Source organism: Salarias fasciatus, chromosome 17 (assembly GCF_902148845.1).
Source record: "Salarias fasciatus chromosome 17, fSalaFa1.1, whole genome shotgun sequence".
NCBI classification, from domain to species: domain Eukaryota; kingdom Metazoa; phylum Chordata; class Actinopteri; order Blenniiformes; family Blenniidae; genus Salarias; species Salarias fasciatus.
Genome location: NC_043761.1, coordinates 4,525,980 through 4,552,992, shown reverse-complemented (window position 1 = coordinate 4,552,992; position 27,013 = coordinate 4,525,980). Strand labels below are relative to the sequence as shown.

Here is a 27,013-nt window from a genome sequence, read left to right as displayed (position 1 = left end):
GCTGGAACTGATCCAAATCCATGACCTCTTTCTGCAATGGTGTTCTCAAACATGAGGCCTGGGGCCAAAACAAGCCCGCAAGAGGCTGCAATACGGTCCACAAAGCAAATTGTTGAAATAAAAAAAAAAAAATTAAAAATTAAAATAAATTGCTTTAGAGCAGTGGACACAGCAATGAGAGCCGAGCTGAGTCGTCAGTGATGCTGCCATGAAGGCCAACTAACTAGCGTTAGCCTCAAAGCCCTGCTGTCAATCGGAGTTTAGAAAAACACCCATAATGCAACAGTTTTCTGGACATTTCATGATATTTTGCAGCAGCAGGTTCCCATTAAAATTGGCGTTTATTTGAGATTGTAGTTATTTTCTGTAGGAAATGTTTGGTTTTGTAGGAATATTGCATTTTCATCATGTGTACGCCGCGAAAAATCAAAGAAAACTCTTTAAACTTGAAACTCAACCTGAATCCCATTAATGGAGCCTCTTACTATTTTGTCACAGAAGGTTTCCCAGAGACGGATATTTGGTCAATTATTGAAATGAACAGAACGTGGAACCTGCTCAGATTTTTATAAAGCACAGATCAGGAACCCCCCCGTATGAGATCCCAGCTGCCAACGCCAAGGGAGGAAACCTGAAGACACGTGACGGCCGTTACCAGCGAGGAAGAGCTGAAAGGTTGAATCCTGCCTTATGAGGCATTAGACAGAGACGACACAGCGGGGACTGGATTGATGCATGTGGCTATAAATAGATGTTTTACCCCATGGGTAAAAGCTGAGAAATCCTCTCTCATTATGCTTTTCCCCTCAATTCATTTGCCTTGACAGAAACATCCAGGTCATGAATAAACATGACGCATTAGACCTGCAGTTGAAGATTTCAACCTGAAAAAAAAAATAAAGATGATGTACTAACAGCCCTGAAGAGCAGAAGACACCGATTTCATTTCAAACCGTAGTATTTTTTCCTTCATGTGACAGAACATTACATCTATGAATCGATTTTACTTGTACGGCACATTTTTACCCTTCGGCTGTAAAGCAAGGTATAGGGATGGACAACGAATGCGTTTTTTTCATTAGGTACCGACCAAATTAGCAGAATCAAAATCCGTAAAAACAAAGGTACCATGTTTCGGTACCTGAATGCATCCTTATGACCTTATGATTGTAGAGGGAGCGGAAGATTCGCTGATTTTCTCTGACGGACCTGAATGCAACATGCAAGCACAAGAGCATAACAACCTCAGTAGCTAGCATGTCAACAAAGCTAGCGTGACGAGAAAAAGCTGCCACCACTTTTCAAAATATGATGCACATTACGCTTGTTGCGGCGAGAATGCTTGGTTAAGAACAAGATTTTGCTTCTGAACTTATTTAGAGGTGATATAATAATAAAAAATGCTGATTCATTCACCTGCATTGGGAGAGTTCCGCTGCGACAGCTAGAAATGGAAAATATTTGACCAGGAAAGTTCAGATTTCGTCGAGGTTTTTGGACTCTAACGTCAGAGATTGAAATCAGCTCATAAAATGGACGATATTCTGATTTCCAAAAGAGAAGATTCGAGATGCTGAAATTATTCTCCAAGTTTACGCAACGTTTCCTGATCACTTTAACATATTCAACGGATGGAAGGTTCAGTTAAGCCTGTAGATAAAACAACGCCTCTCTATAACTCGTCTCAGAGGTTATCGTTGAAGCTCCTGATGTTTGTGAGCTCAGAGAGCCTCGAGGATGAAACGAACAGGAAAAAAAAAAAAAAGGTACAGTAGTGTTTTGTGCAACGCAGCAGTCAATATGTTAAATCTGCGTGGGAGGAAGTTGGATGGATTCCCTAATGAAACACTCCGGCTTGAAGCTCCGCTAAGAAACGACGTTAAGAGCACCACTGAGACGGGAGGCTCGGCGGCGGCGGCGGCGCCAACAGGTGTGAGCAGCAGTACTATCATTACCCTGCCAGGGAAATGTGATAATGACGGGCTGGCGGAGGAAAAGTTCTGCTGCTCGGCTGATTTACACGACGGGCAGGGCCGGGGGCGGTCGCCATGAATCACCCGTGCGAGGACACGGCCGCCGAGCGTGAGCCTGAATCTCAATGCGGCCGTTTATCAGGTGACGAGGGAGGAAAGGCTGGGGTACGGCAGCGAGGAGACGCCGAACCGGAGACCACATCGGGCGTTTGAAAGGAAACAGGTGAGAGGAGACATCCACCATGAGCAAACACACACACACACAGACACACACAAACCAGAGCTGCTCCAGGAACTGAGCTCCATCAGAGGGACGTGGATGGCGTTCAACCCTCCATTCATTCTGAAGTCATCTGATCTACTGAGCATGCTCAGTGGCGTCCAGCAGATGAAAACATGAGTCCCGATCACGCTGACATCCAGAGACTTGGTTACTTCTAGAAACCAGAGTCTGAGTCTGTGTTTTCTGGTCAAGCTGTACCAGCTGCAAGATGACCGACTTGTACGAACTACAGTCTTAGTTAGTTTTACAGTTTGGGTAAGCTTCCGGGTTTTCTTCAGGGTCATCTTGAAACAAATGGAGATGTTTCCCGTGCCTGTGAACCTGAGGAGCACGATCAGGAATGCAGCAGGTAAACTTGTGATTCTGTCCTCGTTAAACCATTAAATTCTTACTACTGGGTTTGTTTTTATCCATGAATGAACAGCCTGCTCTGCAGCACTGAGTCACGGGTTTGACCTGCGTCTTCGCCGTGGCGTCTGTGGGCGCCGCCGCCAGGAAGCTGTTGGGTAACCGCAGAGTTCTGTATTTATAGTGTTTCCCTACAGCACACACACACACACACACACTCAAAATGAGTCAGTCGCTGTTCTACACATTTGCATTACCCACACCATGCTATTATTAAGAATGCAGGCGATTACAATGCCGGAGCTTTTTTAGAGATTGTTTCTCTGGTATGAACCGTCAACAGCCCGGCCGGAGTGAGGACACCTGGAGCCCCCGCAGAGGGCCGCGAACCAGAACCCGAACCCCGATAGGCATCAGGTTTTCTCCTGCGGCAGCCCTGATTAAAGATCAGGACTGGAGGCGCCGCAGGGGGGGAGGAACCCCGCCAGAGGTGTGAAATGAGTCTCCTGAGCTCCGAGAGGATGCTCAGTGTGAAACGGCTGCTTCTAAACAAGCAGAAAGGGCTGGATTCATCTTTTTTTTCTTGGGGAAGGGGGACGACTGAGGATATGTGGAGAATAATGCCCTGTCTGATAGGCTGGATCTCCTTTATACCTCCTGCTGCAAGCCGCTCCCTCCTCAATTTGGAGGAGGCTGGCGATAAGCCCGAGGAGCAGCAGCGTCTCCAGGGCGGCTCATTTATCCACACACACACACTCCAAGCCCGATGTGTGTGTGGATAGGACAACACTTGGAGAGTCACAACGCAGAAAACCAGTAAGAACACCGAATATCACGTTCTACATTTAAATATCATTCACGCTGCAAAATGAAGACTCAGATATCAACACAAACAGATTTCCCGTGTCTTTAAAAATACTCTTCTGTTGCCCGGCCGCCTGGTGAAGACGGAGACGGGCGGCCCGAGCGCCGCATCACCCTGACGGGAAGATGTGTGCTGACAGACGCGCTCAACCTGCTCCTGCAGCACTTTTCTCCTGGACCGTCCCGTCATCCGTCAATCAGCCGCTCAGACGAGCTACAGGTTCTGACATGTGGGATCTCTCCGCTCCGCCGAGGTTAAATATTGTATTTATTTTATAAATAGCGGTGGGATTCAGTGAGTTCCTGCTCCTTCCTGCTCCTTCAGTCACTGTGATTGATTCGAAATGTTGGAAACAATGTTCAGTCCTGCCAATAACAGCAGTTTAGGTGTTTACGTTGTGGAGTCTCTTGGTGTCTAATAGGTTCAGTCAGTTTACATGTTTTTTTTTTTAGAACGTGGTCTTCCGTGTTGTTGAGAACTTTTCACAGAAATAAATGATTTAATTTCCATAAACCTAAAAAAAAAAAAAAAAAACATCTAAGTTTTAAAAGGAGGAAGAAAATTTTCTGCACAATCCTGACTAAAACTACCAGATTTCATGGAGTACAGTGAAATGTTCTTCAATCACATGAGGCCACGCCCCCAACATGCACTGTGCACGTGCACTCCACCATACCAGAGCACAAGGCTATTGAAAACACAGGTGGAGGTCAGTCTTGATGACATTCGGTAGTGATATATTTACCGGCTGTGATTTATTAAACACTTTAACTCATAAATATCACATGTGAATGTGAATGAAACGATCGTTTCCATCAGCTCTCGCTCATTAAAACCCAAACTGAAACCAACCAAAGTGTGTCAATCACGAGCCACCGATCCTCTGCTGAGTGCTAATGAGCCGACGACGGCCCGACCCCCCTCCCTCAAACCCTGCCGCTCCTGGTGAACGTGCACGTTTGTGTCGCGAACCAAAGAGGGTCCGTCACCGATCAGCTGGAGCGACTCGTGATGCGGTTCAGGGTTCAGGAACAGTTTGTACAGATCTGACAGGGCGAGCCTCCAGCATCATCGATACAATCAGCACCTTTCCAGGCAAGTGCACAGCGTGTGTGTGTGTGTGTGAGAGGGCATTTATACGCTCGAGGGGGGTTGTACCGACGTCTCCACATCTCTATGGTAACCTGCGGGCATACCTCCATGTCTGGGAGGCTTTAATGGGTTGTCAGTGTAACGGCGGCGAGGCATCAACGCAGCGGTTCAGAGTGAGTGGCTGGAGGGGAACAGGGTCTCGACCCGGGTCTCCAGCGACCTGCGGCTCTGCTCAGGCTCCCGATTCCGTCTGGAATCCAATACGACGGGTCCAAGACTGGAGATGTCTCCATAAAGAGCTTCCTGTCGGCGCCAATAATGTTACGGCTGATCGTCGCTGCAGTTTGAGTCAATCCAGGACAGAACGTGAAATAGAAGTGGCTTCAGTTTCCACTCAGCTCGTTTGGACACACACACACACACACACGCTCCATTACTGTTCTCCACTGGGAAGAACACGTAGCCGATATAACGGGCATTTAGCAATGATTTCTGGGTAATCGTCTGCCAGGATGCGGCTTGCAGGTTGTACAGAACGGAGACCGCCATTAGTTCTTGAAGCGGCAGCGTCAAACATAAGGCCCGTGGGCCAAAACTGGCCAGCAAGAGGCTCCAATCCGGTCAAACCAACCGTGAGAACCGAGCTGAGCCGAGATGTCAGAGGGGGTTTGGTCAAATACCCATAATGCAACAGGTATAGGAAAAGTTTCAAGGATGTTTCACTGTAACTTGAACCAGGATTTTTCATTAAAATTGGTTTTATGTTGAGAATGGAGTCATTTTCTGGAGTTATTTGGTTTAGCCTCTGAAACGTGTAGATTTCGGGGTGATCGTTTCACCTCTCAGGACGGAATTGGCTGAATGTGGCTGCTGATCTGATCCAGTCCCTCCATCAGGCAGCTGCTCCAGACTGGCTATCTGCCGCCCTCTAGTGGAAGCAGCCTCTCATTGTTCAACACTTCACATCCTGAAGGATCAGGTCATTTTAACATTTGAACACAGTTTTGTATTAAAAGAAAAACTGAGAGCAAAATGAAATAATTGAGCCGCAAAAACCAGAAGATAACTGCCTGTTTCGTGTCCTCGGTCTCCTATGAAGCACCGGACTGCTTCAGGAAACCTTGACTTTGAATTAACCGTCTCAGAAATGTCTCTTCATGTTTTTGTTCCACATTCAGTTTTTCTTCTTGAATAAAATTATAAGCTCACTGGAAATGTCAGAAGGCTAAAGCTGAACACACCACATGCTTTTTTCAAGCTTCTCCGTTTGATTCTACCACACCTTGGAGGATGGATTCTCCTTTTTATTGCCGTTTAGAGTTTCAGAGAGCACATAACAGATAAAGTAATATAACATGCATCCTCCACTACCTGCTTATCAGCCCACACATTCATATTCTCATGAGGAAGACGAAACATTTCCAAGATGGTGTGGGAGGAAGGACAAACTTATCAAACTAAATCCTTACCTATGATACAAAAATGTCAGATTTCTTTTTATATTGAAATGAAAACAGAAAATAACATAACTCCATGTATTAAAGTACAGTTACACTTTGTAATGCTACTTCTGTTTTAACTTTCTGTTGGTTCTTCTGTATTCCAGATTAACTGGAATTAATAATCTGGGAAAATAAGGATTAATGGTGAAAAACTACAATAACAGGTTTTATTCTAGATGATCTGAGACGATTTGTTTCAGCAGAGCCGATCACGTGATCCACACGTCTGATGGCCTTTCTGACCCGACCTGAACAGTTGGGGGCCGAAGGTCGTGACCTGGGGCCCGCGGCACCGACCGGTCGGCAGTGGGATTCAAACCTGCAGCGTTATATTTAGATCAGGGTGTCGAACATACTTTAGTTCAGGGGCCACAAACAGTCTAACGTCATCTTGAGAAGGAAAACAGTGATAAGAAAGATAAGAAGAACAAAAAATCTATGAGTTTAGAGGCCAGATTGGAGCCTCTTGCAGGCCGGTTTCGGGCCACGAGCCTCATGTTTGCTTTTCTAATCTAGTTTCCACCATTTTCACTCTGAACTGAATTCAGTTGATCAGTTTGTGACTGATGTGTGTGATTCCTAATCAGGAAAATTTGTTATTTTTGATGAAACTGAACAACAGGAATTTGATCTGAAAAGTTTTACCAAAAGATGACCAATCTACTGTATGAATTCAAACATTAATATTACTGCTACATTCTGAAAGGATGCTTGCTATTTTTACTCATTTAATTACACACTTTGCAGTTTAATTTATTGGTACATTTAATTTGAAATTTAAATTATTACATTATTGGCAGGTCAAACATTACATGATCAGCTGGACGTCATTGATGCATTTATGTTAAAATTGTTGGAAAAATGCGGAAAAACATCTGAAATCTTGTAAGCTAGTACTTGTACTTGTGTATAAATATAACATTTTTTGCAGCACAGTAGTTCTCAGTATTGCACAGGGAGCCTTTAAGAGCCAAGTGTATTAAAGTTAAAGTTTTTGTGACATAAATACTGAATTATTTTCATTTTTGGCGTCTTTAAATGTAGTAACGTCCATCAACGACAATGACTTGGGGTTGAAATGTTCAGTTCACTCGTGGTGAGTTCTCTGTCAAAGAAGAAATCTGCACATGTGGGTCTCCCTCTGCTCTGTGACCTTTGACCTTTGGGTCAGTGTCTGAGCCTTTTTCTGCTGAAAACACTGCGAGGCCGACGCCTGAATTAGCTGTGTGAAGGTTCAGCTGTGCGGCACCTGTTTGACCCTCAACACACACTCTTACACCCAAAAAAGAAAAAACAAAAAAAAAAACAGACTCTGTTACGACGACATGAATCACAATTTATTGGAAAACAAAGAAACAGAGCGTGGAATTCTACACCATCTCACAAATACACGACTTCATCCAACTCAAAGTGGTCAAACTGAATGATTGGGAACAGGGTTAACTGGAGTCGAGACCCTGAAGACCTGAGGAATTGGGCGCGGGGTCGTCCAGCCGCGGCCCGACGCTCATTTCCAGGACCCGGACTTGCCCTTGGCGCCGCGGGAGCTCTTGGGCGCCTTGGAGCCCCTCTGGTGGTCGCTGACTCGGTTCCGGAGGACGTAGATCTCGTACTTCTGCCTCTTGAGCTTCTCGGCCAGCTCGAACTTCTCGGCGTGCAGCTGGTGGAGCCACTGCCACAGGTCCTGCGCCTTCTCCGCCAGCTTCTCCTGGCTCAGGTGGTCGATGTTGAGCGGCTTCCTGCGCTCCATCAGCGCCTTCTTCTTCTCCTCGCGGGCCGTCAGCTTCTTGCCCTTCTTCTGGTCGGCCTTCTGCAGGTAGCCGCCGAACGACTTGTTGGAGAAGATCTTCTTCTTCTTGGCCTCCTCCTCGGCGCGCAGCTTGGCCGCCTCCTCCTCGCGCCGCGCCCGCTCCTCGGCCAGGCGCGCCTGCCGCTCGCGCTCCTGCTCGGCGCGGACGCGCTGCTGCTCGGCCCGGTCGGAGCGCCGCCGCTCGATGCGGCTGCGCAGCTCCGTCAGCTCCTCCTCCTCCTTCTGCCGGTTGGTGAAGTGCAGCTCGATCAGCGTCTGCAGGTCGTTGAAGTCCTTCTCCAGCCGCTTGCGGTGGAGGTCGTCGAAATCCACCTTCTCGCCGTCGGGCAGCTTCGGAGGGGAGATGTTGGGGACGTACGTGGTCTTCGGACGAGGCTTGGACTCTCCCTCGTTCTCCTCTTCTTTCTTCTTCTTCTCCTCCTCCTCCTCCTCAACCTCCTCCTCCTCCTCATTCACATCTTCTTCCTCCTCTTCCTCCTCCTCCTCCTCGTACTCCTCCACAATCTCCTCGGAGTCCGACATGCTGGTTCCTCGCAGGCCTCAGAAGAAAAGCTGGCTGTTGGGCGGCAGGTCGGGGTTTTATAGGTCTTCCTCCGTCATGTGACCCAGCAGCCACCACGCTGCCAACAGACGGAGAGGTCTATTTTCTCCTCCATCCCTAAAGACCCCCTCCTCCTGTCCAGCGCGACCCTCCTCATTCCTCATTCCTTTGTAAGGACAAGATGAGAGACTATTTCAGAGACACAACAGATGCGCACACACACTTGTGCTCTCCGGTCCCATAAAGCCTCAAGTAGGAAACTCCGGGGCAAACGGCGCGGTCGGGGAGGGAAACACGGACCAGATCAAGGGGGATTAAAGAGAAATGTACGACAACGTCACGGCGGCGTGAAGAAAACCTTCTATGGCTCGTTAACCATGAAGCGTTTCAACACAAAGAACATTTCCGTCTCTCAGTGACCAGAGGTTTCACAGCTGTTCCAGAGTGAGACGTTACTCAGAGTGTCCTGCAGTTGTAAACACTCAGCCTGGGAAGCTGCAGGGGGATTCATCTAAAGTCCGACTGAAGCGATGTGGAACCACACTGACACGGACCTTTAAATCTGGACTGATGAGATTTTATCCTTAGTGGTGGAAAAAAAATCAAATTCAAACAATAATCAGATATCGATAAGCACTATTACCTCACAATAAAAGTACCCAGGTTTTAGTACACACCCAGTTAGCAGGTTGGGCCACTAGTCAATATTAGGCACCAGCAGCGATGTCTGTGTGAAATGTGGCCCTTAAAGCAGCACAGACACCAGAGAAGAGTTTCTGAGAACAGACGTCCAAGAAGAGCTCTGCCGCTCCGCCTCGGCTCCACTTTGGAATGTAATGAGAGCATTCTTGCTGTCGGAGGATCTCGTTCCTCTCAGCCCTCACTGGATTAAAGCATCACTGATCCCACGATGCATCATTCCAGAATCTGCCCTCCTGGGTCTTGAGTTATCACATGGAAAAGGACAAAGGCAGTTTTTAGAGGGTGAGTGAAGTGACGGAGGGAGACAGGTGCTCTGTGGGAATCTCCATCAGCTGGTTCCTCTTCTGGACGGGGCTCCTGGTGGAGGTGGATCACTCACCATTATCTCCACAGGCTTAGGTTTCACTCCTGTTCTAGACCTTCCGGGGTGAAGACGTGCTAATCGTGACCACAAAACAAGCCTGGTCCCAGACTGGGCTGAGACACGTCTGCGCCCAACATGAGGACAGCAGGTGGCTCCGGGATAATGGAGCCACGCCGAGTTACTGGTGGCTGGAGACAACTGCGTCCATCAGCAGAGGAAGGCAACAAATGAGCGGGATATGAATAGCTACAGCAGTTTAACACAGTCTAACATGAAGACATGAAGGAAGGCGCTGACAGCTCCGAGACAATAGAGTGAAGAGGGGAAAAACTGCCCATAAATTCACAAGTTAGATCTGAATCACTGCAGTCAATAATATAGAAAAATGATTGCTTTTCTGGAAAATACATTTTACTGCAGGTTTGATGATTACTTTTGTCTGTTTTATATTATATAATTGGCTTTCTTGCATTAAAAACAGCCAATATCATTACACTATCATCCACTATTACAGGACTGGTTCTGCTGAAGTGATGCCTCAGTTTTCACATTTTGTAAATTAAAAAACCTTTAATAGGAATACAATTCGGCATGGAAAGAAATTGTATGATTTGAAATTATCATGTAGACAAGAATCTTGTAAATAGAACAAAAAATATGGAAGATAAAAGAGCATCCCCAGTCTGAGCCACTGGTTTGAGGATTTTCACTGATCTGAAACAGAAGTTTGTGCATTTTTCAAGGCTTAAATAAAGGTACCCTGTAACACACAGCGACCTCTAGTGGCTCATACTGGGCAGCAGTTTGATTTGTGAAGATTCAGTTCATCTACAGCTGAAGATGTCAGAAAACAAGTGACGATAATAAAAGGGGCAAAGATTTAAAAGAATAGGACTCTAAATAATATTTTCAAATACAAACAACATTTAACATATCCTACATTTGGTGTTACAAATAATAAACATAAATAGGAATACATAAATAGGTGAGGGAGTAAGTGGAGATTAAAGTTGTCAGGTTCCAATATTCATGAGATTTGACTGAATACTAAACAAAGGAAGTTGCATTTAAGATCAAGATAAAGTCTATTATAAACTGAGAGTCAAAGTTTTTCACTTACCACAAAAGTAAATAAGAACTGTGAGCTGTTTGTTGCCCCAAAAGGTCAAAAGGAAATAAAAAGATGTATTTCTGTTACTGGGGTGAAAGTGACGAGCGGTTCAAAAGTTCATTTAAGACGATGTGACAATTTATGGATTTAAAAATGGACTTTTTGACGGTTCTGAAAGATCAAGAGATTCGGTTTGCAATTTTACTCAACTCAAATCAGCTCAGAGTGTGTGGTTGTTTCGTGTTAGTTGTAAATGAATTTCGGACACCGAGGGTAATGTTTTAAAAATGTGAAACTCTGCAGAAACTAAATTAGAAATTAATGTTTAACGACTTACCTTGCTCACTGTTTTCCTCGAATGTTCCTGTTGTCAGTCAGTCAATGCTGCAAACAAAACTTTCGTCGTCTTTTCATCTTCGGTCTTTCATCGCAGCTGTTTTCACCAAACTTCTTAATTGCAGAATGCTGCCCGGTCCAATATGGCGGAGACGTTGACGTATTCAGGAACCAATTCGGCCCCCACCGGATGGAGACTTCCGGGTTGACCCCGCGCCTCAGTTGTGATTGGCTGTGACGCGCTCTACCCCGCCAGCTGTCACATGTCTCTCATGTGTTCGGCAGCGTGACTCCGCCCACCTCTCCTCTTCTGTGTTATGAAAGCGGAGCGGTGGGCGGAGCTAACTGTTCTCTGATCGCAGGCTGCGTAGAAGGTAAAATCAACCACCAGAATACTTCCTTTTATTCATTTTAACGCTAACGAAACTTCTCTTTTTTGCCTTTTATCCCAGCTACTAACACCCTCCGTGGTTTGCGTCTCGTGGCCGCTGTGATTTCTAACAGTACATCCGCATCCTACAGATGACATACAGTACATATATGCTCTGCCAGCAGGACATAGTGTTCCCTCTGTTTGTCCACTCATTGTGAGAACAACTTCACTGTATCCATGCACGTGTAACACAGACCCCCACGTATTCATGCACATGTTGTGTACGTGTCTAATTTAAATTTCTGGATTAATTTGATGTCTTAAAGTGGCTCAGGTGCATTAATACACAGCCACTGACATGCAGTCAATGCGAACATTCCCAATGAATGATCAGTCTGAATATGAAGGACACAGATTTTGCTGACATGTAGGAGGAACCTCCTCCAGAGGTCAAAAGAGGAAACCAAGGTGATGTTGAAATTACTAAGTGAACCCCCCAAAAAATAAGACATTTGTTGTGTTTCACATAATGAAACAATGTTGATTCATGATTGATATTGTCTGATACTGATACTGCATTCTGGGTCAGATGTGGGATTTGAACCTGTAACCTGTAACTTACCACATCTCTGTTCCACCACTGCCTGGCACTAAGTTGGGTTTTTGTTCAAGTTGGACAGCTGACTGGAGAAATTTGTTGCAAAAATATTTCATGGAAACTTTTTTTTTCTTCAACATTTTGGAATATTTTGAGACAAAAAGTGTTGTTTTGTGGATTTTGTTTTCCTCCAGAAATACAGTGATATAGTGCAAAAAACACTGGTTGATGCTGACAAGATGCACTAATATCCAGATATAGATGATCTTCCTGCATTAACTGAAGTAACATCCAGATTAGTGTTATGAGTGGAAACAGAGTATGAACCATTTAAAGTTTGTGGTTTATTCGGGCGAGATGTGACTGATGGGATTGATGCTCTTCGTTCTGCTCCCAGATCCAGTCCAGTCGTCCACCATGCTGCGCGTCACCACCGCCTCCTTGTGCACCTCCTGCCAGAGGATGAGGCTGCTCCTCCCGCCCTCCGCCTGCTCCTCTTCCTCCTCCTCCTCCTCCTCTTCCTCCCCCTCGGTGGCCTCTCCCGTCAGGAGGCTGGAGAACCAGCGCACCGTGGACGCCCTCTACCAGCTCTCGGTGGACATCCGGAAGGTGCGGAAGTTCAAAGGCTGGGTTCTGTCCGAGGGCTCGGCGTTCGTGTCCGAGACCGCCGCCCTGCTGCGGGACATGGGCGCCGACGCCCCGGCGGTGGCCCGCATCCTGGAGGACCACCCGGAGGCCGTGCTGTGCCGGCCGGCGGACGCGGCGGCGCAGCGGGACCTCTGGGTGTCCGTCTGCCCCAACCGGCGCGAGCTGATGGGCATCATCGAGAAGTTCCCCGCCTCGTTCTTCACCACCACCCACCACGGGAACCAGCGCGCCAACATCCAGTACCTGCAGAGCCTCCGCCTCAACAAGCGGATCATCAGCCGGCTGATGGCCAGCGCGCCGCAGAGCTTCAGCCGGCCCGTGGAGCGCAACCAGGAGGTCATCCACACGCTGCGGGAGATCTACCTGGACCTGGGCGGCGACGAGGGGAACCTGCGGGTGTGGCTGCAGAAGCTGCTCAGCCAGAACCCCTACATCCTGCTGCGGCCCGCCGAGGCCTGGAGGGACAGCCTGGGCTTCCTGTGGGAGCAGGGCTTCACCACGGAGGAGCTGCTGCGCCTGGTGTCCAGCCTGCGGGCGTCGGTGGCCGAGCTGCGGCCCGAGTCCATGCGGCAGGCGCTGCTCTACGTGGAGGGCGTCCTCGGCTGCTCCAAGGACGAGCTCCGGCAGGTGGTGGTGCGCTGCCCCGCCGTGCTCTACTACTCCCTGCCCACCCTGATGGGCCGCTTCCAGGGCCTGATGGACTCCGGCGTGAGCGTGGAGCAGGTGAAGGAGTCGCCCACCGTGCTGGAGCTCACCACGCAGATCGTGCTCTACCGCATCCACAAGCTGGCGTCGCACGGCTACGACGTGCGCTCCGGCTCGCTGGACGTCATCGTCGGCACCAAGAAGGACTTCGAGACGAGCTACAGCAAGCTGCAGCTGCGGCGGCAGCGGCCGCTCTTCAACCCCGTCGCCCCGCTCCGATCGGCCGAGGAGTGACCGTCGGAGGATGTGAGGGAAACCTGCAACACCGTGCTGCAGTTTCACGGTCACAGTGCCCTTTCTCTCGGCACTGGTTCTTCTTGTTTTCTGCTCATAACAGAAAACTTGGTTTTCTACCTGGTTCTCTAATGCTTCCGCTGCGTTCTGGACTGAGGGATTGCGTTGTGTGAAGGAGGCAGTTTGAACCGCGTCACTGTAACCCCGCCCGGCGACGGCACCGCCGCCGCCTCCACCCGTCTTCTGAATCCGCCTCGACACCAAGTGCTCCCGCGTTTTGGATTGAAACGGTTTTATACGACAAACCTGAAACCGTGGTAACTGGATGTGCAAGATGTGCAATAAATATGTCAAAACTTGACATTTTTTAATGATATAACTTGTCAAAATGGTTTTAATTTGAAGGGATTGGATCTGCTGTAAAGTTGGAGTTCTAGATCCATTTATTGAGAAAATCAACATTGTGTTGAACCTTGGCTCAGTTTACATAATTTTTAATCCTTTTAATTAACTCTGTATCGGTCTTCTGTCAGAGTTGTTGAACGCAGATGTAGAAAGTGAAGGTTTCAAAGTGATGAAAGCTCCAAAAACAGACTGACAGCGGTTTAATTTTAACCCAGTTTTAATGAAACAAGCACAGCGAGAAGGAACAAGACACGAGTGAAGCACCTCTCTCCAGTGGTACATTTATTGGGGATTATACAGAAAGAAGAGGATGTGGGAAGGGCATCGTGATATGAAGGCTCTGGAATCCTCTCACCTTTTCTCAAAAAGCACTGACGAGGGAATGAAACAATCCACTAGTACTGAGAAAGGAAACGAACGATCCGAACACTGCGGGTGATAGATATATATATATATATACACACACTGAGGAATCTGGCTTTATGAAGAGAGATAGAAGCTTTCTGAACGTCTTTTATTATTGATGTAATAATTAATATTACTCTCAGAATGGACGGCATATAAATGTTTTGAGTTTTTATTGAAAATTTTCCCAGAGGAAGAATCCATCCGCAATGATATCTCATATCAAAAATATATCAGTGGGTCTATGGCTACACAAAGAGAGAGAGACACACATACAATATCCAAATATGTACAAGTTGTATGTGAGCTGCAAATTAGCAAATTCATTATATACACAAGGAATAGTAAGCCGGAGATACGCACAGTGTAACAGCCTGTCCGGGCCGGGTGGGGGTGGGGGTGGGGGGGGGGGGGGGTCCAGGATCCGCAGCCCCAGGACGGAGACATGTGAGTGGATCTGAATGGGGGGGGGGTCGAGGGTCATGCAGCCTCGTAGTGCCGTAACAAAATGAGAAGTGTCCATTTCCTGTTTGGCTGTTTACACGATGCGGGTGGGGGGGGGGGGGGGGGGGGGGGGGGGGGGGTGGACAGGGGAACCTGCAGGGGGGAGAGGAGAGGAGACGTGAGGCTGGCCTTCATTTTCATGGTTTGTCCGACATAAAACTCATCTGGAGCCCAAAAACAAAGAGAGCCTCGTTCATAAACAGTCAAACGCAAACCGTTAATGGAATCCCGGTTTGATGAGGTTTCTGTAACGGTGCGCCACGGCGGCCCGCTGACGTAACGACCATTTTCGCATTATGCAACGTGATTGACGCCGTTACAAAACCAGCAATCGGGTGAGGCTCTAAGTGGCTCATTACGGCGGTGTCGTATCGCGGGGCGTAAACACGGCGTGTGTGGCTGAGCCCACCTCTTTAGTGGTTGCTCTGCCTCTGAAGTTTGGAGCTCTTCCCGCTGCCGGCGTCCTCGCTGTGGCGCTTGCTGCTGGTCGGAGCGGCGGAGTGATGATCGGGTCCTTTAAACACAACAACAAAGCGGCAGTTTCCACTAATCAGTGACCCGGTAGGAGCGAGCGGCTCAGACTAATGATAGTGAGCTTTCTGCCGTCTGCTCAGCACGGTATTCATCTCGAGGACCTGATCACTATAATCAGCCCAGGTGCTTCTGCTTCTCGTCTTTCTCTCTCTCTCTCACTGACCTTTCTGCGCGGCGGCACCGGGAATCTGCTGAGCGTAGCGCATCATGCCGGCACCGGCCTGGTAACCCCCGCCTGCAACCCAGATTCAGGGATTAGAGACGGCTGCGAGAGCGCCGAGGCTCCCAGACGGCGGAGGTGAGTCGCAGTACCGTGGAGCTCCGGGCCCTGCATGGCGCCTTGGCCGTCGCCCTGCAGGTACATCATGACGCCGCTCTGCCAGTCGGCCTGCGGGGGGACCGGCACCTGGTAGCCCGGAACGGCGGGAGACGGGGCGGCAACGGCGGCGGCGGCGGCGTGCGGCGTCTCGACGGGGAATCCCATCGCGTCCGCGGACGGCTCGCCGCTCCCGTTCCCGTTCGAGTTGGAGGGAACGGTCGCCAAAAGGCCTGCCGACGCAGAAAACAGAAGTCATTTCATCTCCTTCACTTCAGTTTGAAGAATCTTCACACATTTCCATCCACCTTATACAGAGCCTACAGAGTTTCCTGTTCAGTGCCGAATTCTGGGGTGTCAAACATAAGGCTCGTGGACCAAAAACTGGCCCGCAAAAGTCTCCAATCTGGCCAGACCAGCAAGAAAATGGAAAAAATTCAAAGAAAAAATGATTTTTAAAAAAAAAATTCCTTCAAACTGTTTCACTATATGTGTTTTTCTTTGAGTAGATGAAGTAGTATAACTAATTTCGGGTCTTTAATTCTCTTTAAAAAAAACAAAAAACAAAACTACATATTATACATATTTACATAAACAATAATTTCAAGTATTTTCAATTGTAAAACATAAAATAATTAGCCTAAATTTGATATTTTGGCCATTTTTTTTTTTTTCCACATTTTGGAAAGCTGACAGGCTAAAACTGAAGTATCTAAATGGGGGATTTCAGCTCAAACAGCCCACCTCCACCAGTAAAACACTGCCATCATGACCTCTAAACTCTAACTTTTAAAACTTTGAAAAGTTTTCCCGTGTTGAGAACAGACTCTCCGGGCTGCGCAGCGTCTCACCGAGGCCTCTGTAGCAGGACAGCTGCTGGTAGATCTGCTTCATCCGCTCGATGTTGAGCCGGCTGGCCTCGGCGTGGTGCACCATGGGCTTGGGGTAGTGCACGCCCACGATGCACTTGGCCGCCTTCTGCACCACCTCCGGCGCGTTCCAGGGGTCGTAGATGTACTTGGCCGGGAAGCCCCTCAGGATGGGCAGGTAGCGCCTGAGCAGGGAGACACGGGGGGGGGGGGGCGTTAGTGGGCGGAGCCAAAACGTCTTTTTCTGGGTTTGGCCCAATTCAACCAAAATTAAAAGAATGTGTCATTTCTCAGTGGGAAAAACAGTCAACGTATTAAGGGACAAATTTCGAAAAATGAAATAAATTTAACACATAAAGTCTAAAAATGTGGGAAAAGTTCAAATGTGAAAGAAATGTTACGTTGAAAGAAAGAGTAAAAAAAAACAAAACAATAAAAAAACTTGTGGAATTAAGTCAAAATCTCAAATAACTTAAAATATTCTGACATTTCAGAAAAAATAATTTAAAAGAGGCAGGAATGTTCAGAAAAAAATTACAAAATGACCAAAAAGGTGGAAAAGTCACAAATAAAAGGTAAAAAAACCTACTTTATTAGTAAAACTTCAAATTTTTAGTCTGCAATAAAACCATGAAAAACTGCAAAAAAGTTCAAGAAACCGTGAAATTAAAGTTCAGAAAAAATACTGAAACATCAAGAAAAAAAAAAACTGAAATGATGAACATTAAACACATATGACTGAGAATCAAGGGTTAATTAAAAAAATTAAATAAATAAATGAAGCTGAATTTATTAAAAATAGAAGAAAAATTCCAAGGAAAAACAGAAAAATGTAGTTAAAAGTATAAATTCATTTGTGATGTTTATTAGTTGATATGAGAAATGAAGCTCATGGTAGGCGACTCTTCCCTGAACTGAGTGTTTAGTGGAGTGTGCGGCGGAGCGAGCCTGGACCCCCACCGGATGTAGTCCCCGTTGGGGTCGGTCCGGCGCCCGAAGCCCACCGGACAGTAGCAGTGGAAGAACTGCTGGAAGAAGGAGCTGCAGGACAGCCACATCCAGCTCCCGGCGTTCACGCTCCAGTCGGCGTCCAGCAGCAGCTCCTCGAACACCTGCACACACACACACACGGGGGGACGGTGAGACGCTGGACACACACACGGGGGTCGGAGTGAGGAAAGCGCCCCGCCATACCTTCATGCCCTCCTCCCAACTGATCCACAGGTCGCCCCGGGTCAGGAAGCAGGCCACGGCGTGCCGCGCCAGGTGGTGGATCCAGCCCTCCTGCCGCAGCTGCGTCATGATGGCGTCGATCCAGGGGAAGCCGGTGCGGCCCTCGGCCCACTTGGCCAGCGCCTCGGGGTTGCGGTCCCAGGGGATCTGCACGCAGATGGGGTTGCTCTCCATCTTGTCGAAGCAGGGGTTGTTGGTCGCCGTCGTGTAGAAGAACTCGCGCCAGAGCAGCTGGCCGTAGAGCGAGAGCGGCGGCGAGCTGTTCTTCTTCACCTGACGGAGGGGAGAGCGGGACCCGGTGAGCCACCCCCCCGGCCCAGAAACCCCCAGCGCGCCCAGAGGAGGAGGCGGTCCTACCTTCCGGTACAGGTCGGTGAGCTTGAAGTAGAAGAGGCGGCAGGAGAGGCAGCCGAAGCGCAGGTACGGGCTGAGGCCCGTCGGGCTCGCCAGCAGCGAGTTGGCGTTCATTCTGGGACGCTCGAAGTTGGCGACCCACGCCTGGCGACAGAGTAGGGGAGTCTGTTTAGCCACGCCTCCGCCGTGAGAACCCGGCCGGAGGCGACCCGGACCGGACCTACCTTCCTCTCCAGATGCCTCTCCAGTCGAGTGAGGGCTTCGGTCTCTCCGCCCGGCCACACGGCCGACGACAGGCCCTCGGTGTCGAACCCTGAAGGAGCCACATCCACGTTAAAGCGAGTCTTCAAACCGGGGCCAGCGGCTCGGGTCCAAACTCACCCAGCTCCTCCAGGGACGGGACCCCGAACTTGTCGTCGTGGTCCTCGGACAGCGGCGTGGCGCACTTCCCCATGACCTCGGCGGTGATGGACTCGGCGGGAACCTCCACCGCGTCCATACGGCTGATGAGCGTCTGGAACCGCTTGTAGGTGAGGGGGGACTGGCCCCCGTTCAGCTCTATGATCCTGGGAACGGAACGGAGGGGGTCAACACGCGGGGAGCTGTGCCTCGGCGGCGGCGGCGGCGGCGGAGGAGGCCGACTCACTTGTCCAGGTCATAGAGCGTGTGGGAGATGCGAACCGTCACCTCCACTCCGGCCTCGGACGCCAGCTTCTTGATGGCGGCGTCTCGCTCCTTCCCGAAGGGCTCCGAGTCGTACTCATAGGACAGGCGGGTAATCTTCCACTCCTGCGGGGGGAAAAAAACACACCCCGAGTGAGATGCCGCTCGGGAACCGGCGGTGGCGGAGCGGTTAAACGTGAGGCGGCGCCGACCTTGAAGAGTCTGGGAAAGACATCAGTGGGTTGGCCTCGGATCACGAACAGACGCGAGTTGAGCTTTCGGAGGCTGGAGTCCAAATCCTCAAGACTCTGCAGTAGAAACCTGCAGGGGGCGAGCGAGAGGGCAAGAGAGAGAGAGTGAGGAGGTGAGAGGAAGGCTTTTTTAAATTAAATTTGAAACTCTATATGTTTCCTCTTCTTCCGAAGAAACACAAAGCTCAAATTTAGCCACAAATCGCAAAACGAGTGTAAAGAGCCGATCATGAGAACGATGTTCCGGCGCCATTAACTGTTCACGTTTTCTGATAAAAACATTTTGAAGTGAAAAAAAAAAAATCATCATAGTAGAAACACTGACGGGGCTGTAGTACGCATGTTTGGCCACGAGTTGGCACTGTTGTTTGTTTCTGTAATGAAATCACCCACTCGCTGCAGAGAACAGCACCTGGGCTTTGATGCACGCGCACAGCAAAACACGGAAAAGTTGTGCTTTTCCCCCCCCGTTTCCATGGAGATGGGGAATTTTCAAAAAGCTGCATTTCTCCCTCGTTTCCACTATGTGCTGTGTGCTCACATATCCGAGGTCCCTGCCGCTGCTTCCGTTCTTTTTTCCCCCCAAAAGGAGGGAATTAAATGACATAAGTCTAACCAATGTCGACTCTTTGTAGCATAATTTCAGATGATCTCAGTCAAAAATTCGGAATATCTCAGACACAGAACACTAGAAAAGCTTCCATTTACTCATCTGGCACGTCCTAAACACTAACGTAAAACAAAATGTGTGTTAGAGAAACTTCTCTTCTGCTGTGCTCACCGTGGTTGGAAGAATAAATAAGAGCGAGCAGGTTTAAGCCGGTGATGTACGCGCTCCGAGCAGCCCAATTTCAGGTTATGTAAACTCCAAAAATATCTTTCGACTTGGGTTTGCTTACTTCACGCGACAATTATTTCCAACGACATGCAACTGCCTCCGACGTGAAGCCCTCACACAGCTGCTGCAGCGCCACAAGGCTCCTACCGAGCGAAATGGGCCCGTTTGTTTCCTCAAAAGAGCTTCATCTGAGCTCCACGTGGCGCCAAACACACAGCGTTACCTGCTACAGGCTCCGCAAGGACAGGGAAAACCGTTTTCTCAAGGTGGCCAGAGAAGAAGATTCAAGACCTCTTTAGACAGACCAAATCCTGTATAATCCGGTGCTTCTTCTAGAAACCAACAAATGTCTTTGTTCCAAGTTAGTCAATCGATCCCAGATGGGAATGAGCAAGAAATGACGAGGCGTAAGAACAAGAACAGGAAGAACAGAGAAGAAGAACAGCCAAAAACAGACCAATAAATGAAACCGAGACGTGGAGACGGTGTTGAACGGGAGGCTGCATCGTGGATGAGTCAACCCGAGTGTGACCGCCGCTCCGGGTGACGTCAGTCAACACAATCGCCACACACGGAGCCAACAGGTGGAAACGCCACCGACAGGAGCGTTGGTCTCCTTCGCGATGTTTCGTGGTTTTCGATGCAGATCTTACACCGTGGAAGGCCAGATGGAAGCGGCGGCGCTCACTCAGGTACACGTGTGCAGGCGGCGCGGCAGTAATGCGGCGCTTCCCGTGCCGTTGCTATGGGGAGCAAAATTCGTAGGTGGAAGCTTCCTGTTACCCCTCGCTAATGGAAAATAACCAGCTCTCGCTCTCCTGTGCATTACCGAAACGCAATCATACCAAATTATCTTAACATCTGTGATCCATCGACCTGTAAACGCTCTCCTCTGCTGACGACTCGCTCCGCATTTCAGTCAGAGCTTCGGCTCACAATGGAAAGACTTCATTTCAGGTCAGAGTTCTGGGAGTAAATCCGCCATTAGACCTGAGCTGTGTGGGCTCGACGTGGACGAGGAGCTGTAATTAAGCACTGAACTGCAGGATTTGACTCACAGAAAGATAATTGTTTCTACATGTGTACGTACATAAAAGACAAGCCTGAACGACGCAGGATGAATGCCTCCAAAGTTCATCTTTACAATACTTTAAATGCATTAAAGCTGCAGGTAATGCCTGACGCGAGGAGCTGGAAGCCGCAGGCTGGGTGGCGCGGCGACATTCACAGAACCAATTCTGAGCTGCATGAACCGACTTCACGTTGCTGGAATTGCCTCAAAACTCTTCATTCCTACCCGTACGAGCTTATACGTAGCAGGCCCGCAAACGAAAAACACTATATTTTCAAGTTTTCTCCCTAACGTGAACACATCGGGACGAGAAGGCGGCTGCATGGAAGGATGTTTGGTCAAGTCTTTAAAGAAAATGAAGAAAAATCACAATTAATTCAAAAGTTGGGAAGAAATCCCTCCGTGTCTGTTTACTGTGGCGTTCTCCACGCCCCCTGCCAGACCTCCTACCTTCTCATAAACATTACCAAGCAGCTCCTCTCTAATTACCCCCCCCCCACCCCCCGGGTAACGGTCTCTTTCATAATCTGGGCCCTGAAATAGAGCCATGCGTGAGACATGAAGTGAAAATGAATAGATAGATGTCTTGTTGGGATTAGCGTGCTCGCAGTGCGGCGTGCTGCAGGGAGTTCGGGGGGGGGGGGGGGGTTCCTCTCTCTCGCGGCGACGAGAGAACAGAAGTAGGTCAAAAAAAGACGAAGCCGATGGGAGGTTTACTACTAACACACTGACCTACTTGTGCTGAGCCCGGCGGCGCCGGAGGGGGGGGTCGGTGAGGGTTCAGAGAGGAGCGCCACCAGCAACCCCGCCTCTTCCTCCAATACCTCATCTAACTCATACCTGAGTACATTCTAAACTTTAATAACAAAATTGAATTAAAAAGGTTTCGATTTGTTTTGATTTCTCCAACCAGCCCGGGGCCCGGCGTGCAAACTACAAAACTTTCAGCTGTGAGAACCTGAAAGTTTTCCGAAACTAAAAAGAAAAAAACGACGCGTTTCCACTCAGAACACCGTCGTATAAACTAGTATCGTTCGCTAATCCTCGGAAACTGTGTTGAACTAACTGAACTCTTCCAGCCTCTGCTGGTGCGTCACACAAACTCCATTATGACGGATGTTGTTTTTCATCTACAGATTATTAGATCTCAGTCAATACAGCACAGACAATACTTCACATCCATGCAACACGGACCCTTGACCCAACTTCCATTTGTCTGCGATGAGCTCTTCACAGCCAAGACGAGAGAGTCTCATCCTCTCAGCGTGTTTTTCTCCACTATATATTTAGAGATGAAAGGCTTTGCTTCAGGTTCATGTCCGACGTGTGTGGAGAAAAATAAAGGAATGAATGAGGGCGAAGTGAATCATGTGGGAGCCGTGCGTCAGCGCGGCGCCGTTACGCAACGCTGGGAGCAGAACATGGACGCGATGAATGGGCACGCCTTTCATGCTGCTGTTACTACTACTGCTGCTGCTACTACTGCTGCTACTACTACTGTTACTACTACTGTTACTACTACTGCTACTGCTACTGCTACTGCTACTACTGCTGCTACTGCTACTGCTACTACTACTGCTACTACTACTGCTACTGCTACTACTGCTGCTACTACTGCTGCTACTGCTACTGCTACTGCTGCTACTACTACTGCTACTGCTAGTACTGCTGCTACTGCTACTACTGCTAGTACTGCTGCTGCTACTGCTGCTACTGCTGCTACTGCTGCTACTGCTAGTACTGCTGCTGCTACTACTGCTGCTGCTGCTAGTACTGCTACTACTGCTGCTACTGCTAGTACTGCTACTACTGCTGCTACTGCTAGTACTGCTACTACTGCTGCTACTGCTAGTACTGCTGCTGCTACTGCTGCTACTGCTGCTGCTACTACTGCTGCTACTGCTAGTACTGCTGCTGCTACTGCTGCTACTGCTGCTGCTACTGCTGCTGCTACTGCTGCTACTGCTAGTACTGCTACTGCTACTGCTACTACTGCTGCTGCTGCTGCCGTCCCACTCCTCCAGAGTCGGGACTGCAACACTAACACCATGTGGGGAAAGAAACCAGAACCTCCAGCGAGAGCTCTTTCATTCACCAGGAGCTCGCTGGGTGGCTGAATATCTGGGTCAGAGACCACATGCCGCACAGCCTTGACTTCAAGAAAAAAAAAAACCCAAATAAACTAGGAGAATGAAGGAAACAGGCCAAATTGAGATGGCGATAGGTCTGCAAACCGTCCCCTAACCTCAACGGCCCTCTCCTGCTCTTATCTGGCGTCACATGAGCCTGCAGAGCTTATTTATGTCAGCGGACTCAAACGGCTTGTTCCCGTCTCGGCTGTCAAATAATCACACATTCCTGTCGAGAGTCTGGAGTTCAGGATGTGTCGCTTACATAAAGCCCTCAAGCTGCAGCCCTGACGCTGTGTACGAGCGGGGAGGCCATGTATGTGCCGCCAAACCTTGACATGAAGCAGTTCGTGAGCCGCTGCGTGTGATGAATCACCGGAGAAACGGCGAAATTAACTGTTATATCATCACTAATTACAGTCTGGCAGGCAGGTGATCATCAAAACACCAAAAACACTGTTTACCCAGCTGACATCAGGCCTTGATTTCTGCTCTAATTATTTATTTTGCCTGATTTAATTGATGTAATTGGTGTTTCCTCTGTTCCTGAATCTCTGCTGAAGGATGATTACAAGGTGAAGACGACAGTCTAATCTACGACTGCAGTGGAATACGTATGAATGAGCGAAAAGCATCATCAATTAGGAATTCAACACTAATATTGGAGCTGGGATAAGGCACATGTGTGAATATGAATCATGAGCGGGACAGTGTCCTCTGGCTGAATGCAGCTCCCACCCAGATACTTTCATTTGCCAGTAAAACATTCTGACTTTTCCAAGCTGAGTAAGAACGAAACGTTTGAGTTAGCGGAGCGCAGCAACTCCACAGTCTGTGTGTTTTATAATCAGCTCAGAAACTAATAAATATGAGGAAGCGTTGCAGGTAAAGTCCAATGGAAGTGAGATGGAGGGCAGAGTTAAAAATTAACCTCAATAGCTAAATGTAGGATAGAACAGAAATACTTAATAATTCCAACCACTGGGAGCAGTTTGATGTTCAGCGTGGAGCACAAGGACACTTAAACAGACGGGGAATCGAACCCAACCGAGCCAAAAACTCACCAACTCTCACACAGATGATAAACTGATGACTTGACACATTACATTACACATAAAAAAAACCACATCAGATATAATGTGGATGTTTCATGGTGGTGTAGTGGGTCAAATTGGGGTTTGCATGTTTTCCCTGTGTAAGCACAGTCCAGCTTTACTCTGATTAAAGTCCACAGTCCAAACGCAGGAGGTTAAACAAGAGGCTCCAATCTGGTCAAACCACCAAGCAAAAGGGAAAAATTTCAAATAAAACACTGATTCTTTGTTGCAAATGTCATTAGACACAACACTGCAAGCTGAGTGGAGATATCGTAACGCTGCCATGAGAGCTAGCTAACTAGCAAAGCCATGCTGAGGCTAACGAACAGTGAGAGGAGAGGTTTTTTGGGACATTTCACAGTATTTTGCAAAAGAAAGTACCATTAAAATTGGCCTGATGTTGAGACTGTAGTTACTTTCCGTGGTAATCGTTTGGTTTTAAGAAAAAACAGACTTTTTCACCATGCATATGCTGCGCCACAACAACGAAAAGCTTCAAAGTTTCAGTATATGTCTCTACTTTAGCAGTCCGACCCGCTCAAGATGAAACTGGACTGTATGTTTTTAGCACCCCTGGGTTAAATGGAGGAACTTAAAAATGCTGATGAACGTGAACGTCTGCATTCGTCCTGTGATGGACTGATGACCTGCAATCGGTCTCAACCCCGCAAGTCAGCTGAGATCTGCTCCAGTATGTTATAAAACAGGAATGGATGGATGAAAATTCATGTCACAGATCTATTTGTTCACAAAGACTAATTTCATCGTGGTTTCTGTCTACTTTGCCACAGAATTTTTTTTCAAACGTACACTTCATCAAAATCAAAGGGGTTTTTATTGTCATTACACTGACTAAATAAACTGCAGGTAAATTCAATGAAATGCCTGCATAACAGCAAACATTTACAGAAATACAGTGATTTCATCTCTACTTAGGCCCCGTCTACACAACAAAATGCAAACTATATGAAGACACTCAAGCTCCATCTCAATGGCAACTGTGGAAATGCTGCCACTGCACATGCTTAGGGGGTGGATGATAACAATATTTGCCTCCAGAGTGTCAGGACTCCCAGTCCATGTTCTCCTGGACATTATAGTTTAGAGTTGACAGCCATCGTGATAGCAATCACACAAATGTCCATGCTCTCCTATTAATGTTTAGTGTTTCATTCTCTGCAGCATGACAGTGAGTTTTCATTGCAAATACAAACAACAGCACCAACTCGATGCCCAACGTGAAAACTACATCATTTTCGGTGTTTCTGGACACCGTTCTCAAAACGTTGCCATGTAAACACGAAGCATCTCTGAAAAGATAATGCCAAAAAAGAAGAGATGCATTTTCACTTGAAACATCATGTAAATGTGACCAAAGTGCATCCTCTGCTTTTATGCAGCTATGCATGCTCTGCAGTGCAGTGCACTTCCATATCCGGTGTCCGTGCATGTGTACGAGCACGTGGTGCTGCCCTCACCTCCACCTGTTGATGCCCACGTTGGAAGATCCCGCGAACCAGGGGTCGAGGATGTACACGCAGCGGACGGTGTCCGCTCCCACCACAGATTCCTTCAGCGACGGGTTGTCGTGGAGCCGCAAGCCCTTCCTGAACCAGTGGATCGTATTAATGACCATTACTCGACTGGATGAGCCCTTTTTGGTTCCTTTTTTTGTTGGTTTGTTTGGATGAAAAGTCTTTTCTTTTTTTTTTTTTGAGGCGCTCACTCGTTAAAATTCCCACTCTCAACACAAAAAAAAAACAAAGCCACTAGGATTCCACAAAAAATGATGAAAAATGGGGAGAATTGATGCAGTTGTGTTTATTTAATTAACCTTGCTCTAGCTGATTTTTTTCCATAGTGTGGAAAAGGTGAGAAAGGTGTGTGAGCTGAAGCATCGCGCGGCGTCGGAACCCGGCGGGCGCTAAGACCTGTTTCCCCACGGAGCCGCAGCCCGGCGTGTTGTATAACTTGTTTTTCTGAATGATGAAAAATGCGCGAATAAAAACACATAAACTGCCCCGGAAAAAAACCACAGTCCGCTTTGCTTTATCCAGACATCACTCGCCTGGGTCTGAATAAAGGAGGAACTTCCGAGGCGATAATTTGTTTCTACTGAGAACCCCGCGGCAGCTCCGTGGAAAGCTGGTTATGTAAATACACAAATTTCTAACTGCGCTTTAAGTCTCAGACGTGGTCCCGAAAAAAATGATACTTAGCTGCTGTAAAAGCCTCTCTCAGTTCAGCGCGCGCTGTTCCCTCTCGCTGCAGTGGATGTTTTGAGTGGGAATAAGTGAAAAATTTCCTCTACGTCCACAAATAGACGCTCAGCCTCCTCACCGCACCTACGGCAGTGACCCCGCCCACGTGTGACGCAGGCCACTGCGAGCGCGCTGATTGGTCCGCCGCTGCGACGTGCGCCTCGCAGCGTGGTCACGTTTTTGCAGCGTGCTTGGTCTGAGGGAGGAGGAGGAGGATGACAGGGGAGAGCGCCGAGTGAAATGCGACCTTATACAAGCTGGGTCAGGAGGTTTTTTACTAGTTTTCCTGTAAACATTTGGAAAAAATGAAAGATAAATAAAGGATAATGAGTAGAAGGGAAAATAACTGCAATCAACTCAAATGTGATCTCATAGAAGCTCTTAGTTTTCTTTACTAGTTTTCTTGTACATATTTGGAAAAATAATGACACGTTCCTGAAGTCGAGTGAGCAAATGGAAAAGAGTTGTAATGAACTAAACAGTGGCTTTATACAAGCTGTGTTCCCAGTTTATTTCACTAGTTTTACTGTAAATCCCTGTAAAAAAACGAACAAACAGATAAATAAGGCATATATAGGGTGGGGATAAGTGAAAATT

The 27,013-nt window shown here is 48.1% G+C and overlaps 4 protein-coding genes across 4 annotated transcripts in view; 2 read left to right on the top strand and 2 right to left on the bottom strand.

The window, feature by feature from the left end:
• Positions 1 to 7,570: 7,570 nt before the first annotated feature.
• LOC115404524 (troponin T, cardiac muscle isoforms) lies at positions 7,571 to 8,395 on the bottom strand. Its single transcript, XM_075410461.1, has one exon. It carries the CDS (start codon positions 8,393 to 8,395, stop codon positions 7,571 to 7,573), a length of 825 nt encoding a protein of 274 aa, XP_075266576.1.
• A 2,852-nt stretch (positions 8,396 to 11,247) lies between these two features.
• btbd11a (BTB (POZ) domain containing 11a) overlaps positions 11,248 to 27,013 on the top strand; it is a 157,121-nt gene continuing 141,355 nt past the window's right edge. The window contains exons 1-2 of the mRNA XM_030113832.1: positions 11,248 to 11,258; positions 14,913 to 14,917. The gene's annotated coding sequence lies outside the window, so the exon portion shown is untranslated. The remainder of the gene's footprint in view (positions 11,259 to 14,912; positions 14,918 to 27,013) is intronic.
• Positions 11,252 to 13,829, top strand: LOC115404515 (transcription termination factor 2, mitochondrial-like). Its single transcript, XM_030113873.1, has 2 exons — positions 11,252 to 11,301; positions 12,296 to 13,829. Exon 2 carries the CDS (start codon positions 12,316 to 12,318, stop codon positions 13,483 to 13,485), a length of 1,170 nt encoding a protein of 389 aa, XP_029969733.1. The 5' UTR covers positions 11,252 to 11,301; positions 12,296 to 12,315; the 3' UTR covers positions 13,486 to 13,829.
• Positions 14,465 to 25,791, bottom strand: cry1a (cryptochrome circadian regulator 1a). The gene is made up of 13 exons (XM_030113851.1): positions 25,634 to 25,791; positions 18,981 to 19,089; positions 18,752 to 18,894; positions 18,487 to 18,671; positions 18,330 to 18,418; positions 18,109 to 18,249; positions 17,713 to 18,024; positions 17,479 to 17,630; positions 16,501 to 16,703; positions 15,646 to 15,882; positions 15,497 to 15,568; positions 15,209 to 15,313; positions 14,465 to 14,892 (listed from the first exon to the last, which is right to left on the bottom strand). The coding sequence occupies exons 1-12, from the start codon at positions 25,789 to 25,791 to the stop codon at positions 15,213 to 15,215; spliced, it is 1,902 nt and encodes a 633-aa protein (XP_029969711.1). The 3' UTR covers positions 14,465 to 14,892; positions 15,209 to 15,212.